The sequence below is a fragment of the Rana temporaria genome, chromosome 4, assembly GCF_905171775.1.
Source record: "Rana temporaria chromosome 4, aRanTem1.1, whole genome shotgun sequence".
NCBI classification, from domain to species: domain Eukaryota; kingdom Metazoa; phylum Chordata; class Amphibia; order Anura; family Ranidae; genus Rana; species Rana temporaria.
The window spans coordinates 223,341,533-223,356,580 of record NC_053492.1 but is presented as its reverse complement, the minus strand read 5'-3'; the positions used below and the strand labels follow the sequence as shown (position 1 = coordinate 223,356,580).

At 41.5% G+C, this 15,048-nt stretch overlaps 1 protein-coding gene across 1 annotated transcript in view; it reads left to right on the top strand.

Annotated features, from left to right (window-relative positions):
* LMBRD1 (LMBR1 domain containing 1) overlaps positions 1-15,048 on the top strand; it is a 275,940-nt gene that overhangs the window by 195,930 nt on the left and 64,962 nt on the right. The window contains exon 14 of the mRNA XM_040349910.1: positions 605-683. Within this exon, the coding sequence (XP_040205844.1) occupies positions 605-683 (79 nt within the window). The remainder of the gene's footprint in view (positions 1-604; positions 684-15,048) is intronic.

Sequence of the window (15,048 nt, the reverse complement as noted above, 5' to 3'; positions counted from 1 at the left end):
GACAGGAAGTCCCACTCCTTATGACCCCCCCACTCCCCCCCCCCAAAAAAAATGACATGCCAAATGTGGCATGTAAGGGGGGGAAGGAGTGGATTAAGCGGAAGTTCCATTTTTAGGTGGAACTCCAATTTAAGTAACCAGAATAAATCCACCCAAAATAATGTAGGCAATAATGTTGATGTGGGCATGTCTCCAGTGGCTTTGACATATCTTTAGGATCATTGCTTATAGCTTTCGTGGTGATTGATGGCTAGGACAAATTTGGCAGAATTATAGTAAAAGTGAAAAGCTGAGAATTTTTTACCACGAGTCTGTTGCACATATTTATTTTTTATTTTTTGCTTCAAACCAACCATATGCACATATGTAAATGAGAGTATTTACATGCATTCTCCATTACTTTTGATATTTTCTTTTTCTTGAAGACCACTCAGACCATCAGATTCCACTTATTCCCCCTATGTAACAAAAATATAGATTTTTGGATAGACTTACCTTTTAAGTATTTTGTTTGAGGTATACATATTGAGTAAATGTTTATTCCTATACTTTCTATTGTTTGAAGCTTTATTTACTGGTGATTTGGATGCTCTTGTTTTTACAGAGCAACAGCAGTCTAGATGTCAATATTGGAAATTCGACAATTTTCCATTCTGCAGATTGCAATGCCAATGCCCCTGAAGGTATGTGTATTAACTTATACAGTGCTGCAGATGGCAGTAAAGTAAATATTTGAGTACATGTCTGTGTTGTGAAGTTTCAAATACAAACTTGATGATATTGCTTATTGTACAGCGCTAATCATGTGGTTTGATATGGAGTACTGCACGCTGAAAATGTTATGGATGTTTTGGTTCACTTAGGAGTTAGATGCCCATTCAATTGTACATATACATAAGAATCATGTATCTTTAATAATTCACTGCAAGAATATATATATATATTTTTTTGTTGCATTAAAACTCACACACCGATTGTTAGCGGTAGACGTGACCTAAAAGCCATACATTATCATAAATGAATCGACACGGGAGCGGTAATAACAGGTCCAGCCTGTAATAGAAGAAAATTGACATTGATGCTGAAGGACAGAGATGGAGATGACAAACATTTAAAGAGGTTGTAAAGGTTTGTTTTTTATTTTCTAAATAGGTTCCTTTAAAGGAGTTCTCTGACCTAAAAGTTTTAACCCCCGCTGTGCCCGGGCTGTAAAAAAATAGAAAATAAACTGTCACTTACCTGCCTACGATCCCCCGTTGTTCCGATATCGCCGTCCCGTTCTCCGGTCCCGGTCTCTTCCGCTTCCTGTGTGTCGGTGACTCATAGTGCGCTCAGCCTATCAGTGGCCGCGACGGGACATTGCTGCGGCCGCTGATAGGCTGAGCGCACTATGAGTCACCGACACACAGGAAGCGGAAGGGGCCCGGGACCGGAGAACGGGACGGCGATATCGGAACAACGGGGGATCGTAGGCAGGTAAGTGACAGTTTATTTTCTATTTTTTTACAGCCCGGGCACAGCGGGGGTTAAAACTTTTAGGTCAGAGAACTCCTTTAAGCTAGTGCATTGTTGGTTCACTTACCTTTTCCTTCGATTTCCCTTCTAAATGTTTTTTTTTTTGTCTGAATTTTTCACTTCCTGTTTCTCCTCAGTAAGCTCTCCACCATCATCCGAGCGGTGGTTAGTCAGCCAGAACAGCTTACTGAGGAGGAACAGGAAGTGAGAAATTCAGACAAAGAAAAAAAACATTTAGAAGGGAAATCGAAGGAAAAGGTAAGTGAATCAACAATGCACTAGCTTAAAGGAACCTATTAACAAAATAAAAAACAAACCTTTACAACCCCTTTTAAAGTCGGTTTCTGGCTATAGCGTGAGAGAAGTCATACCTCCCGCAACTGCCTTCTGTCACTTTCAAGCGAGTAGGTTTTTTTTTTTTTTTTTTTTTTAATACAATGCTGCTTTGACCTGAGAGAATTTTGTCTTGGCTTGCTGATGGCCATGGCTTTTTGGAAGTTGGCATATATCCTTTAAAGGTGAGAAGTTCATCAATAGAAAAGTCAACTAAAAGACGGAATACCGTGGAGAATGAATTGCGACTGTGCTAAGCCAGTGTTTCTGTTTACACAACTGACCATATGTGGATAAAGAGATTTATTGGCATATTTGTGGTGATAGTTCCTAACGTGAAGAGCTAATCAGTCTGATTTGTAGGGCAGTGAATCATTTCCAGCTTTTAGTTGACTAAGCTAAGATTTGATCCTAAGGCAACAACTGTCTCTGCTGTCCAAGACAAGATCGACAGGGAAATCTCTTCCATCACAGCACTGACACAACAGAGGTCTCAGTAGGAACACATACATAGTACACAGGTTGCAATGGCAAGAAGCACATGTCCCAGTTGGGATAAGGGAGATCTTTGTTTCTCCTGTACAGTGGAGAATTCTCCTTTTAATATTTCCAATAGTATAACCACGATATATTAATTTATAGTATCCATACAATTGGAAAGATGGCAGTAGTTTACACTTTCATTGTTATATCCGTGGTCTTGGATGTAACATTTATATATTCATTTTTCTTTCCTTGGTTTGACCTTTTAACCAATCCTTTTTTCTATACACTTGAAGAAAGCACAATCTGCCTAGCCCAGGCGTCTGCAACCCGCGGCTCCGGAGCCGCATGCGGCTCTTTTGAACCTTTGCCCCGGCTCCGAGGCACCTTTTGAGGGTAACGAGTAATCTACCTGATTACTCTTACCCTTGCAGTAACGCCGTTCCCATTACTTGGGCGGCGTTACCGCAATTACATCTACCGCGCGGCGTGCGGGGGGCAGGGGGGGGGTCATGTGGCCACAGGCCTGAGCTGGCCTGTGATTCAGTCATGGCGCTTCATGTGACTGGCCACAGAGCTGGCCTGTCTGTGCTCGCGGCCCGGGTGGCGCTGGCGCATGCACGCGCCTGGAGTCTCCCGCCCGCCTCAGCCTGTCACGACTCGAGAGCTCTCAGCTCAGCCGCCGACATATCCCCCGCGGAGGCTCCACTCCGGATCAAAGACCGTGGCCCGGCGAAGAGAGATAGACAAACGATTAGTGACACAGACAGTAAGAGCACTAGAGCAGGCAGCGCAGGTGAGAACCGGCATCATGTGTGTATTGGAAGTGTCTGGGACTGGGGGGGGGGGGGGGGCTAGTCTAGGGCTGGGGCCAGCCTGGGCATGTGGAGGTGGAATCTTATCTGATATATTGAACAGTATTGCATTTGCTGGGCATGTGGAGGTGGAATCTTATCTGATATTGACAATATCAGATACGATTCCACCTCCACATGCCCAGCAAATGCAATACTGTTCAATATATCAGATAAGATTCCACCTCCACATGCCCAGCAAATGCAATACTGTACAATATCATATATTGTACAGTATTGCATTTGCTGGGCATGTGAAGGTGGAATCTTATCTGATATATTGAACAGTATTGCATTTGCTGGGCATGTGAAGGTGGAATCTGACTGCACGATCCTGTATATAGCATTAAGGTAAGAAACAATATATGCAGTGTTATATTTGTTTTAAAAATGTCGCAATGGTTTTGCAGCTCCCAGGTTTTTTTTTCCTTCGGAAACGGGTCCAAGTGGCTCTTTATGTCTTAAAGGTTGCAGACCCCTGGCATAGCCTAAAATGTGTATTTCAGAGTTGTACAATATATTTTTGATCTAATTTTTAGTTTTATAGCATTTTTTTCTCCCATCAGATTGACTGCTCACAGGATCAGCTATACGTATGGCAAAGGGTCAACATAGCTGATCTCCAGCGCATGTGTGGAAGTGAGAGCATTCTCTTCATGAGCACTTAAACCTGCTCTCAGGAATCACAAAGGCTTACTTGTATTCCATCTTGTTGAGCCATATGATGGATTTGTAGTTCAGGGAAAGCATCTCGGGGACATTAATATGTTGTGCACAGTTAAGCTAAATTGGATTTTTCGGTTTGCTTTATTCTACTAGGTGTAGTGCTAAAAAACATGGTAAAATAGTTTGTCTTTAAGATATTGATTTTTTTTCTTTTTAAACACATTAGCCGGTACAGATATATTTAGCCATGATCACCACTGTACATTATATTATAGACTCTGTCACTTGTAAGACAGAAAGAAAAATGAATGTACCATGGCAGTTTGCCCATCATTTAAAAATGGTGGCTGCATTTGTTTTTATTTTATAATTTTTTTTGGCCCTTTTCCTATATTTTCACCGGTGGTCCATCCAGGAACAAACTTCTTGTTTTGTGGTGGCTCCACACTGGGTGAAAAAAGCGACAGACACCTTCGGACAGTATCCTTGTCAGTCAGGAGGAGAGGGTAGTGATAGATGCACTAGCAGATTTTGATGGACTTGACTAACCAAGTAAACCCAAACTTTAGATAACACTTTTTAAGCCATTACAGGAACAGTTTTTTCTTTCTTTTTGGGATAAAGTGTTTACATAAATGAATAAAAGCTGGCCATTGTAAGCACCTCTGTCAGCGGTAAACAGTTTGTCTCAACCTCTCTCTGCCACTTTTGCAAAAAAAAATCAACAGTTGAAAATAAAGGAGAAAAAAAGTTTAAAGTAGAAAAATAAAATTGCGAACAGACAGGATTTTTAATGCAGAACAGACATACAGTCCTGAGATAGCTAATCTCCAGCGCATGTGTGGAAGTGACATCATCTTGGCCCAGCCAAATGAAAGATCTGGGGATCAAAGACAAAATATAAAGAGAGGTTTTTTTTTTTAGCGACAATGTATACAATTCAAGAGGTATTAAATGTATTAAAATAGAATCTTTACTTTGTTTTTACAATGATTAAGGATACAGCATGGTTGAGTCATTAAAATAGTAAACTCTGGTTATACATGATTTAAAAGATGTAACCGCAGTAGTAAAATGGTCAACCATACAATACAGTACATGATAAGCCATAATTTAATTAACTTCCATATGAGTACCCCGACACGTTTCGACCAATACTGTCAAGGTCTTCTTCAGGGGGAATTTTGTACTCTGGTGGAATATATCAGAAAATATGTTAGGATTCTGACCCTCTAGCAAAAAACTGACTTCTGTTATAAGGATAATAGAAATATAATTCCTGCTCAAAAGATAATAATGAGATGGCATATAAATAGATCTGGGGATCAATACCCGGAAGCCACGGGGCTGAAGATTATCAGGGGTCGGCAGGGAGCTCTGGGACATCCAGCACTGGAGAAAAGGTGTATAGCTCTACTTTAAAAAGGAAAACGAATGCATCCACAACAGCACAGTGGTGTAGTGGTTAGCACATGTTCTCCCTATGACTGTGTGGGTTTCCTTCCACACTCGTATATGTATAAATGTGTGTTGGGGACCTTGGGTTGCAAGCGCGTTGGGATCCTACTGGGTAAATGACCGCACTATATCAAGATGACGCTCCACTCAACTCAACATGTAAGCATTGATAATCGGCAATATATTACTTGTTTTGGGTTTAATGTCACTTTAATTTCTTGTTTCTCTACATTAAGGCTACATTCACAATAGAGCGTTGCATGTTCCGGTGTTTTTTTATGCATTTTTGAGTGGTTTTTTTTTTTTTAACAGAATTGCAAAGATGTCAGATGATTTTTTTTTAAGCCAATGGAAATCACTAGGAAGAGGAAATTGGCAAAAAAAAACAAAAAACACCTGGAAAAACACTCAAATCTAGTGTTTTCATGCAATTCCGTTGAAGTCTATATGGACAAAAAAATTCTGCCTGAAAAGTAGCAACAGGCCTTTTGCTACTAGCTACAGAACGCTCAGATGTGAACAGAGGCTTTCGAAATGAATAGGATTTTTCTTGTTGAGCCTCTTTGAGCTGTAAGTTACAAGTTACAAAATGCTCAAGTGTGAACGAGACCTAAGGCTTTGTTCACACCTAGGAATTTTTGTGCATTTTTCTGCTGTAGGCTTCATCTCTAAAAACGCCCAACAAGACCAATTCCATTCATTTCAATAGCCCCTGTTCACATCTGAGCATTCTGTCGCCTGAAACAAAAGGCCCGTAACTTAAAAAAGTACCGGAGCTTCTTTTTTGGCAGATTACAAGCGTTTTCTGCTTTTTACATTGGTGACCTTTTGACCTGTACAAAATTGTGGCAAAAATCGCCTGACTTTCTGCCTGAAAACTATACGCTCAGGTGTGAATGCAGCCTAAAGCTTAAAAATATCCACATCTCAGATAGTGTCAGTTTAACTTTATTGGGATATCTGTAATGAAATATGTTTTAAAAACTTAAAAGAGAAGTATGGAGTTTTTTTTTTTATTAAGAATCATGCTTACCTAGGTGGATCATTCCAATGTTGCATCTGTCCCCTGCTGGCTCGAACACTGAGAACTGAGCAATCAAACACCGCCAATTGCTCGGTTCTCATGGCAACCTGAGCAGAGAAGTCAGAGCTGGCTGCTCAGCCCCCTGGAATGCTGGGCTGTGGAGGGGGCGGGAGCGGCTGGCTTAAGCTTTCAGCGGCTTGTTGAGAGGGTGAGTCGAGTGCCAGTCCAGGTCCAGGCATGTGGGTGGATCTTGACTTCATTGTGATCTTGACCGAGCCTAGACCGGCTCTGTGACGTCAGCCGACAGCGGGCTTCAGCCCACTGACTGCTGAAAACAGGTACAGAATTAACTGCACTCCTGTAATCCACAGCAGTGCAGTGAATCCTGTAAATATGTGCACGTCCAGACACGCTTCTCAGAATGTTGGTGCTTAGGAACGCAGCTTATCTCACAGTGCAGCACTTGTTGCTGTTCAGTAGGTCAGTGAGATGGCATTAATGGTTTAAATCCTTGGTACTGAATTTTTCAAAAGTTGAAATTCGCATACCACGAATCATAATTTTGGACATTTCTTTGGTACTCTGCAGGGATAATTCTGTATGCTACTAGTACCAGCTGCTATCTGGAGTATATATTTTGAGCACTGACAGATTTAATTTAAAGTAAGTGTGAACCCAATCACCAAAAATATTTAATTTAGTCTTTAAAATCTTTAGGTAATTTCAAGTGTCTTTTAATATATTTCTAAATCTAAAGTTGTTTTTATTAACTTAATACCTGGTCATCCTGCTATGGAGTTTATTTAAATACTTCCTATTATGGTTTAACAACACTCTCTCTCTGTCTACCAGTTGCTCCCCTGCATTGTCGCCCTCACATGCCCTTGCAGATAGAAGCCAATTGTTTGTGCTGATATTTATGTATTGCACAGGTATGTTCCACCATTGTCACCATTAGGTTGTCTACCCGGACCAATATGCAGGTAAAGGACCTGGCCCCTTTTTGCGATTCGGCACTGTGTAGCTTTAACTGACAATTGCGCAGTCGTGCGACGTGGCTCCCAAACAAAATTGGCGTCATCTTTTTCCCACAAATAGAGTTTTCTTTTGGTAGTATTTGATCACCTCTGCGATTTTTATTTTTTGCACTATAAACAAAAATAGAGCGACAATTTAAAAAAAATGCTATATTTTTTACTTTTTGCTATAATAAATATCCCCCAAAAATATATATAAAAAAAAGTTTTTTTCCTCTGTTTAGGCCGATACCAATTTTTTTTTTCATATTTATGGTAAAAAAAATATATTGTTTACAAAATAGGGGATAGATTTATGGCATTTTTATTAATACTTTGTGTTACTACTAATGGCGGCGATCAGTGATTTTTTTCATGACTGCGACATTATGGCGAACACATCGGACACTTTTGACACTATTTTGGGACCATTGTCATTTTCACAGCGAAAAGTTCTATAAAAATGCACTGATTACTGTGAAACTCTGGCAGTGAAGGGGTTAACCAGGAGGGTGCGCTGTAGGAGTTAAGTGTGTACTAAAGGAGTGTTCTTACTGTGGGGGGCGTGGCTGTGCGTGTGACGTCACTGATCGTCTTTCCCCAACACAGGGAACAGACGATCACCGACAGCCACACTAGGAAGCAGGTGGAGAGGTTTGTTTACACTCGCCTCTCCCCATTCTTCCTCTCTGTGACCTGCTCGCGAGACACTGGCGGCGATCAGGTCCACGGGTCCCGTGGGCGGGGTCACGAAGAATAGGACCAGGTCGCGAGCGCGCCGCTGGTGGCATGCTCGCAATCCATGGCGGGGCTCTTAAAGGCGATGTACAGGTACGTGCCTGTGCCCAGCCGTGCCATTCTGCAGACGTATATTGGCGTGAAGGGGTCCTTAATTGGTTAATAGCATGCAATCAGGCTGAAGTGCATGCATGTAATGAGGGTTTTTAGTTTTAGATCCTGCTAGGAACACTATCTGTATGGACCTCCCCCTCTTTGTGTGGGTTTGTTCTGCTCCAGTTTCTTCCCTTGACCAAAACAATACTGGTAGATCAATCAACTTTGTTTCAGCATTGCTCCTTGTGTTAATGAGTGTGCTAAGAACATTAGCTTAATTTTAGGGACAGGGACTGACATGAATGGTTCTGTGTAATCTGTAAATCTCTCATTGTACAATATGTCATCTATATAAATGCCAGAAATAAAGCCTGCAGCGTGACTCACAGCAGTTTCACAGAAGTCTTCCTGACTAAATGCTGATCAGAACAGGGTTTTAAATTTAGGAACATGGCCAATTAGAGTGACATCATTTTATTTTATTTTTTGCACACTGTGTACAAGATTCATTGCAATTTGAGTTATGCTGCCATCTACAGGGGTATTTAAACATTATCAAGCAAATAACTGTGACCAGCCTAGTATAATCCCTCCCACTCTTGGCATTCCTCAGCTTGTTGCTAATGACCTAGGAGGATAGATGTATTTTCTCCACAGAGAAAGGTTTAACTTTATGCAGATTGACATATACTCAGCAAAATTTTGGAGGTTGTACCTAGATTCTACTGGACCAAAGACGAGGGGGGGCTTCTTGAAATGTGACTGTCAGGACCTGGGGACTTGTAGCTTCTACCAGTGCTGCTATCGGTCTATGGTCCCTGCCTTATCTTAAAGCGGACCTTCAGTAATTTTTTCAACTTTCCATCTATTAAATCTTCTGCCCCTGTTGTTTTAACTTTGGATAGTAAAACATTTTTTTTTTTCTACCAGTAAATACCTTATACAGCCCACTTCATTTACAGTTCTCTCTCGAACTCTTGTGAGAGTGTGCCAGGAAGGGAGGGGGTTGAGTCATAGGAGTGCCAATCAGAGCTGGAGGGGTTCCTCTGTGTGCCTGTGTAAATCCAGGAAGTGAACAGGCAGCAGCTTCAGCTGCCCAAAATTAAAAGGGCTACAGCCAGGCTTAGTGGAGGGAGATTTCTGCAGCATATTTGGCAAGTACAGAATCACAGTATATATAAAATAATATGCAAAGTGGTTGGAGGGAAGCTTCAGAATGGCAAAGATGTTTTTTATTACAAATTATGTCCACAGACTGCAGTTCCTCTTTAATAAAGCTTTAACAGTCCCTATAGAGGATGTCCCAGTATTTCATTTTTTTTTTTGGACAAACCGCTTGAGTCACTCTTTAAAACTTTGATTTCACTGCCAGGCCTTGTATTGCAGTCTTCCATTGCCTTAATGCTAGTCTGTCAAACTTTTAGGGAATAGACCAACAGATCTACCTTGCCAACAGGTCCTACCTTGCTCCACACTAATACTTTATTTGTGGAGGGTTTATAGTTCATGACAGCAGCACTGCACTACAGTATAGATGGACTGGTGGGTGTCAACCATTTTAATTTCATATTGATCTCCTATCGGTGAACTTGAGAAGAACTCTTTGGTTTAAATGTTGGTCTGCTGAACAGGCACGTAAACTGGCAGACAAGTTCTCTTTCAGCATGAAGGAATGCCCCAACGTTTCAAAATGGAGGGGATGACTCTTAGCCTTTGTGTGCGTTTGGACAAATGATATCTCATGCTTGATCCAAATCAGATTGCATCATGATTCAAATCAGATAATGCTATGGCAGTGGTGTACAACAACCATCTGGGTGGAGGCAGAATTCTTTCTGTGGCAAAAGAAGTAAAAACATTCTGTCCTGGGCAGAATTTCATGTTCCAACCTTGTTCACTGTTCACATTCCAGCCATGGACAATTGGCAGGCAGACTTCCTTAGCCTGCAATGTCTGGACACAGGGTAATGGCCTCTACACTGCCACAGGTGGAGGATTCAGGATGTGGACCTCCAGATTCAACAAAACTAGACATGCTTTTCTACAGGTACAGAGATCCACTGGTGAAAGCAGTGAATTCTCTGGAGGTGTAGTGGGATCAGCACAACCTGATGTCTACTCCTCCCCTAAAGCTCCTACCTTTTTTTTGCTTTCCAAGATCGAGATGGAGGGCATTCTGGTGGTACACTGGACAGGCCCAGGTGGATCTGGTAAACCAATCTGATCAGATTCATGGCATGATCTGTGGGCTCCTACATATCGACCAAATCCTCTGCTGTTGACTGATTTTCTATCCTGCTTCTTGGTTGCTGGCTTTAAAGGTAAAGATTTTTATGCCTTTGGTTCTAAAGAAAAGTAGTATCTCTGACTCAGCAAGCCTAATGATATTGAAGCCAGGCATTTCATGTCAAGCAAGATCTACCACTTCAAATAGAGGGTATACATGACTTAGTGTGAGGAAATAAATTTTCATCTCGGAGAATACTTTGTGGGACCAATCCTAACAGAAGCTTTAGGAAACCTAAGCCTTGTGAGGAAAAAAATTGCATCTCAGAAAGTACATTGCTCAAAAAAATTAAAGGAACACTGTGAAAAAAATCAGATCTTAGTGGGGAGAAAATATGATGGATATCTATAATGATATGGACTGGGTAATGTGTTGGGAACAAAAGGATGGCACATTGTTTGACGGAAATGAAAATTATCAACCTACAGAGGGCTGAATTCAAAGACACCCCAAAAATTCATGCAGCAGGCTAGTCCATTTTGTTGAAATGTCATTGCAGCAACTTAATGCGACTACATAGTTTATATGGCCAGTCAGGGTGGCATTGTCTAGCCTGTAGAGGTCTGTGCGCCCCTCCGTGGATATGCCTCCCCAGACCATCACTGACACGCCACCAAAGCAGTCATGCTGAACGATGTTACATGCAGCATAACATTCTCCACAGCTTCTCCAGACCCTTTCATGTCTGTCACATGTCCTCCGGGTGAACCTGCTCATTTGTGAAAAGCACAGGATGCCAGTGGCGGACCTGCCAATTCTGATGTTCAATGTTCAATGGCCAATGCCAATCAAGCTCCACAATGCTGGGCATTGAGCACAGGGCCCACTAGAGGATGTTGGGCCCTCAGGCCACCCTCGTGAGGTCTGTTTCTGATTGGTGAGAGACATTCACACCAGTAGCTTGGTTTTTGGGGAATTTGTTGAAATGTAACATTTGTTTTTGTTTAATTGGGTTATTGAAAAAGTATGGAAACTTTTCTGACTAGCTAGGCTATAAACTGTGACCATGGCAGGAAAATGAGTAAACTGTTTTGTGAGGCTTTACAGTCTGGACGGATTCTAATTTACATGTTATTTGCATGGGAATCAGGCTTTCTATTCAAATAATAAAGCCCAAAATGGTATGGAAATGCACTATGCTATATCACGCGACCTGATGGAAACATAAATTGCAGCACACGTTAATCTTTTAGGTTACGCTGCAATTTACTATATGCGGTGTTCATGTAAATATAACTGTGTATTATACTGTACCTAATTGATGTTTATCTTAGTTCAGCACTTTTGCTAAGAGCTTGAGTTGATATATGTATTGTAAGTCCAAATTACTTAACAAAATTAGTATTGTAATCAATAATGCTAAGCGTAATGTGTTTTGGTTCAGTAAACTTGGGCATCTACTAAATAAAAGTTGAAGTTAATGCTATTGAAATTGTGAAAAATAAAAGCATTGCAAGTTTTTTTTTTCTTTTCTTACATTGGGGGGAAAACAGGGTTGTATTTTATGTATTTGTTTTTAATGTAATACTCAAAGGGAAAACTGCACTTCTGTTTAAAAGTAAAAATTATATATAACTGGTGAACAAACCATCTTGCATTCTTAAGAGAACCAGCCTTTTCCTCCTGTTTTTAACGTGACATGTTGGGTATTGATTATCCCATTTTTTATATTTTATGGAAAGAATTGGGTATTATAGTGTGTTTTGTGCAATAAAATTCATTAACCCCTTGACGTGGGCGCCTCCCAGCCCTTTATCTCACACAAGTGAGTACACCCCTTACATTTTTGTAAATATTTTCTTATATCTTTTCATGTGACAACACTGAAGAAATTGCACTTGTCTACAATGTAAAGTAATGAGTGTACCGCTTGTATAACAGTGTAAGTTTGCTTTCCCCTCAAAATAACTCCACACAGACATTAATGTCTAAGCCGCTGGCAACAAAAGTGAGTACACCCTTAAGTGAAAACTTTCTAAATTGTGCCCAAAGTGACAATATTTTGTGTGACCACCATTATTTTCCAGCACTGCCTCAACCCTCTTGGGCGTGGAGTTTACCAGAGCTTCACAGGAGTTCTCTTCCACTCCTCCACGACGACATCACAGAGCTGGTGGATGTTGGAAGCCTTACGCTCCTCTGTCTTCCATTTGAGGATGCTCCACAGATGCCTAACAGGGTTTAGGTCTGGAGACATGCTTGGCCAGTCCATCACCTTTACCCTCAGATTCTTTATCAAGGCAGTGGTGGTCTTGGAGGTGTGTTTAAGGTCATTATCATGTTAAATACTGTACTGTGGACCAGTCTCCGAAGGGAAGGGGATCATTCTCTGCTTCAGTATGTTACAGTACATGTTGGCATTCATGGTTCCCTCAATGAACTGTAGCTCCCCAGTGCTGGCAGCACTCATGCAGCCCCAGACAATGACACTCCCACCACCATGCTTGACTGTAGGCAAGGCATACTTGTCTTTATACTCCTTACCTGATTGTCACCACATGCACTTGACACCATCTGAACGAAACTGTTTGCTGGCTTTCTTGTGCATCATCTTTAGAAAAGGCTTCCTTCTGGGATGACCGCCATGCAGACCAATTTGATGTAGTGTGCGGCGTATGTTCTGAGCACTGACAGGCTGACCGCCCACCCCTAAACCTCTGCAGCAATGCTGGCTGTTCTGAGGGGAACCTGTCCTGTTAAACCGCTGTATGGTCTTTGCCACCGTGCTGTAGCTCAGTTTCAGGGTCTTGGCAATCTTCTTATAGCCTAGGCCATCTTTATCTAGAGCAACAATTCTTTTTTTCAGATCCTCAGCGTGTTCTTTGCCATGAGATGTCATGTTGAACTTCCAGTGACCAGTATGAGAGCCTGATAGCGATAACACCAAATTTAACACAACTGCTCCCCATTCACACCTGAGACCTTGTAACACTAACAAGTCACATGACACCAGGGAGGAAAAATGGCTAATTGGGTCCGAATTGGAAATTTTCACTAAGGCCTCGTACAGACGAGGAGACAGTCCGCTGAAAACGGTCCGCCGGACCGTTTTCAGCGGACATGTCCCCTCAGAGATTTCTTTGTACACACCATCAGACAGAAATCCGCGCGGACAGACATCGCGGTGACGTGTCCGCGCTGTCGCCGCGACGTGCGCGACGCTGGAAGGTCAATGCTTCCACGCATGCGTCAAAGTGATTCGACGCATGCGAGGGATGGCGGCCGCTCGGACATGTACGGTGAGTCTGTACAGACGACCGAACATGTCCGACGGACAGGATTCCAGCGGACATGTTTCTTAGCATGCTAAGAAACATTTGTCCGCTGCAAACCGGTCGGCTGGACAAATGTCCGCTGGAAACCTGTCCGGTCGGCCGTACACACGACCGAACATGTCTGCTGAAACTGGTCTGCGGACCAGTTTCAGCAGACATGTTCGGTCGTGTGTACAAGGCCTTAGGGGTGTACTCATTTTTGTTGCCAGTGGTTTAGACATTAATGGCTGTGTTGAGTTATTTTGAGGGAACAGCAAGTTTACACTGTTATACAAGCTGTACACTCACTACTTTACATTGTAGCAATGTTTCATTTCTTCAGTGTTGTCACATGAAAAGATATAATAAAATATTTACAAAAATGTGAGGGGTGTACTCACTTTTGTGAAATACTGTATATAATGTTTGGGCGTTCAAAGTAATTTTCTAGCAAAGTAAATGTTGGTCTCAACATGTATGAGATACATGTCAGAATTGACCCAGTAGGCAAGCTCTTAAGGACGTTCTGCTATAATGTAAACTTTTTTTATATACTAAACCCATTTCTAAAGTTTTCACCTTTTGATATGTACATGCTGGTGAGCACAAGTGTGAACAGCTGAGTTGCTGGCACATAGCACAATGCCACCTTGCACTAAATGCATATCCAAACCCAAAACTAATATTTAATATACTGCAGCTTAGAGATACTTCAGTGTGGTGGTTGCATTATTTTTATTTTTTAAGGCTTTTTTTTACCTTTTATTTCACCTGATGATCCAGCCAGTAACACTTCATGTCTTGGGATGGCTAATCTCGTGCCCCCATTTGGAAGACGGTAGCCATCCATTGACCGTAGCATTATCAACTTTAAAGTAGCATCGATTTTGATGGACTTAACATAAGTGACTAACAAATTAGAGCCACGTATTATATTTTTTTTGTTTTGGGGTTTAAATAAAAAAAATATCACAGAATATTCCTACCTGCTCCGCTGGTTGCCAGTTAGAAAAATTCATGGTTGCCAGTTAGAAAATGCAGTTGAATTCAATAATGTTTGACACAACATACATATGGGTAAATTGTGATAAAACTATAACCAACCTAATTCATTGAACATATGGAAGAGAAGGGTATGAGGCTTGTTTTTTCCTATTTTCACAAAACAGGCAGTGGGATGCAAAAACGTCTCAAAGCAAGTTGAATCGGTAGTAAACCGCATCCAAAAAAAAATAAAAAAATAGGCACTGGGTAGTTTGTCATAATGTGCTAGTACGCCTTATCTAGGTGTTTTGGTGGCTATCCACCCTGTTCTGCTAACTGA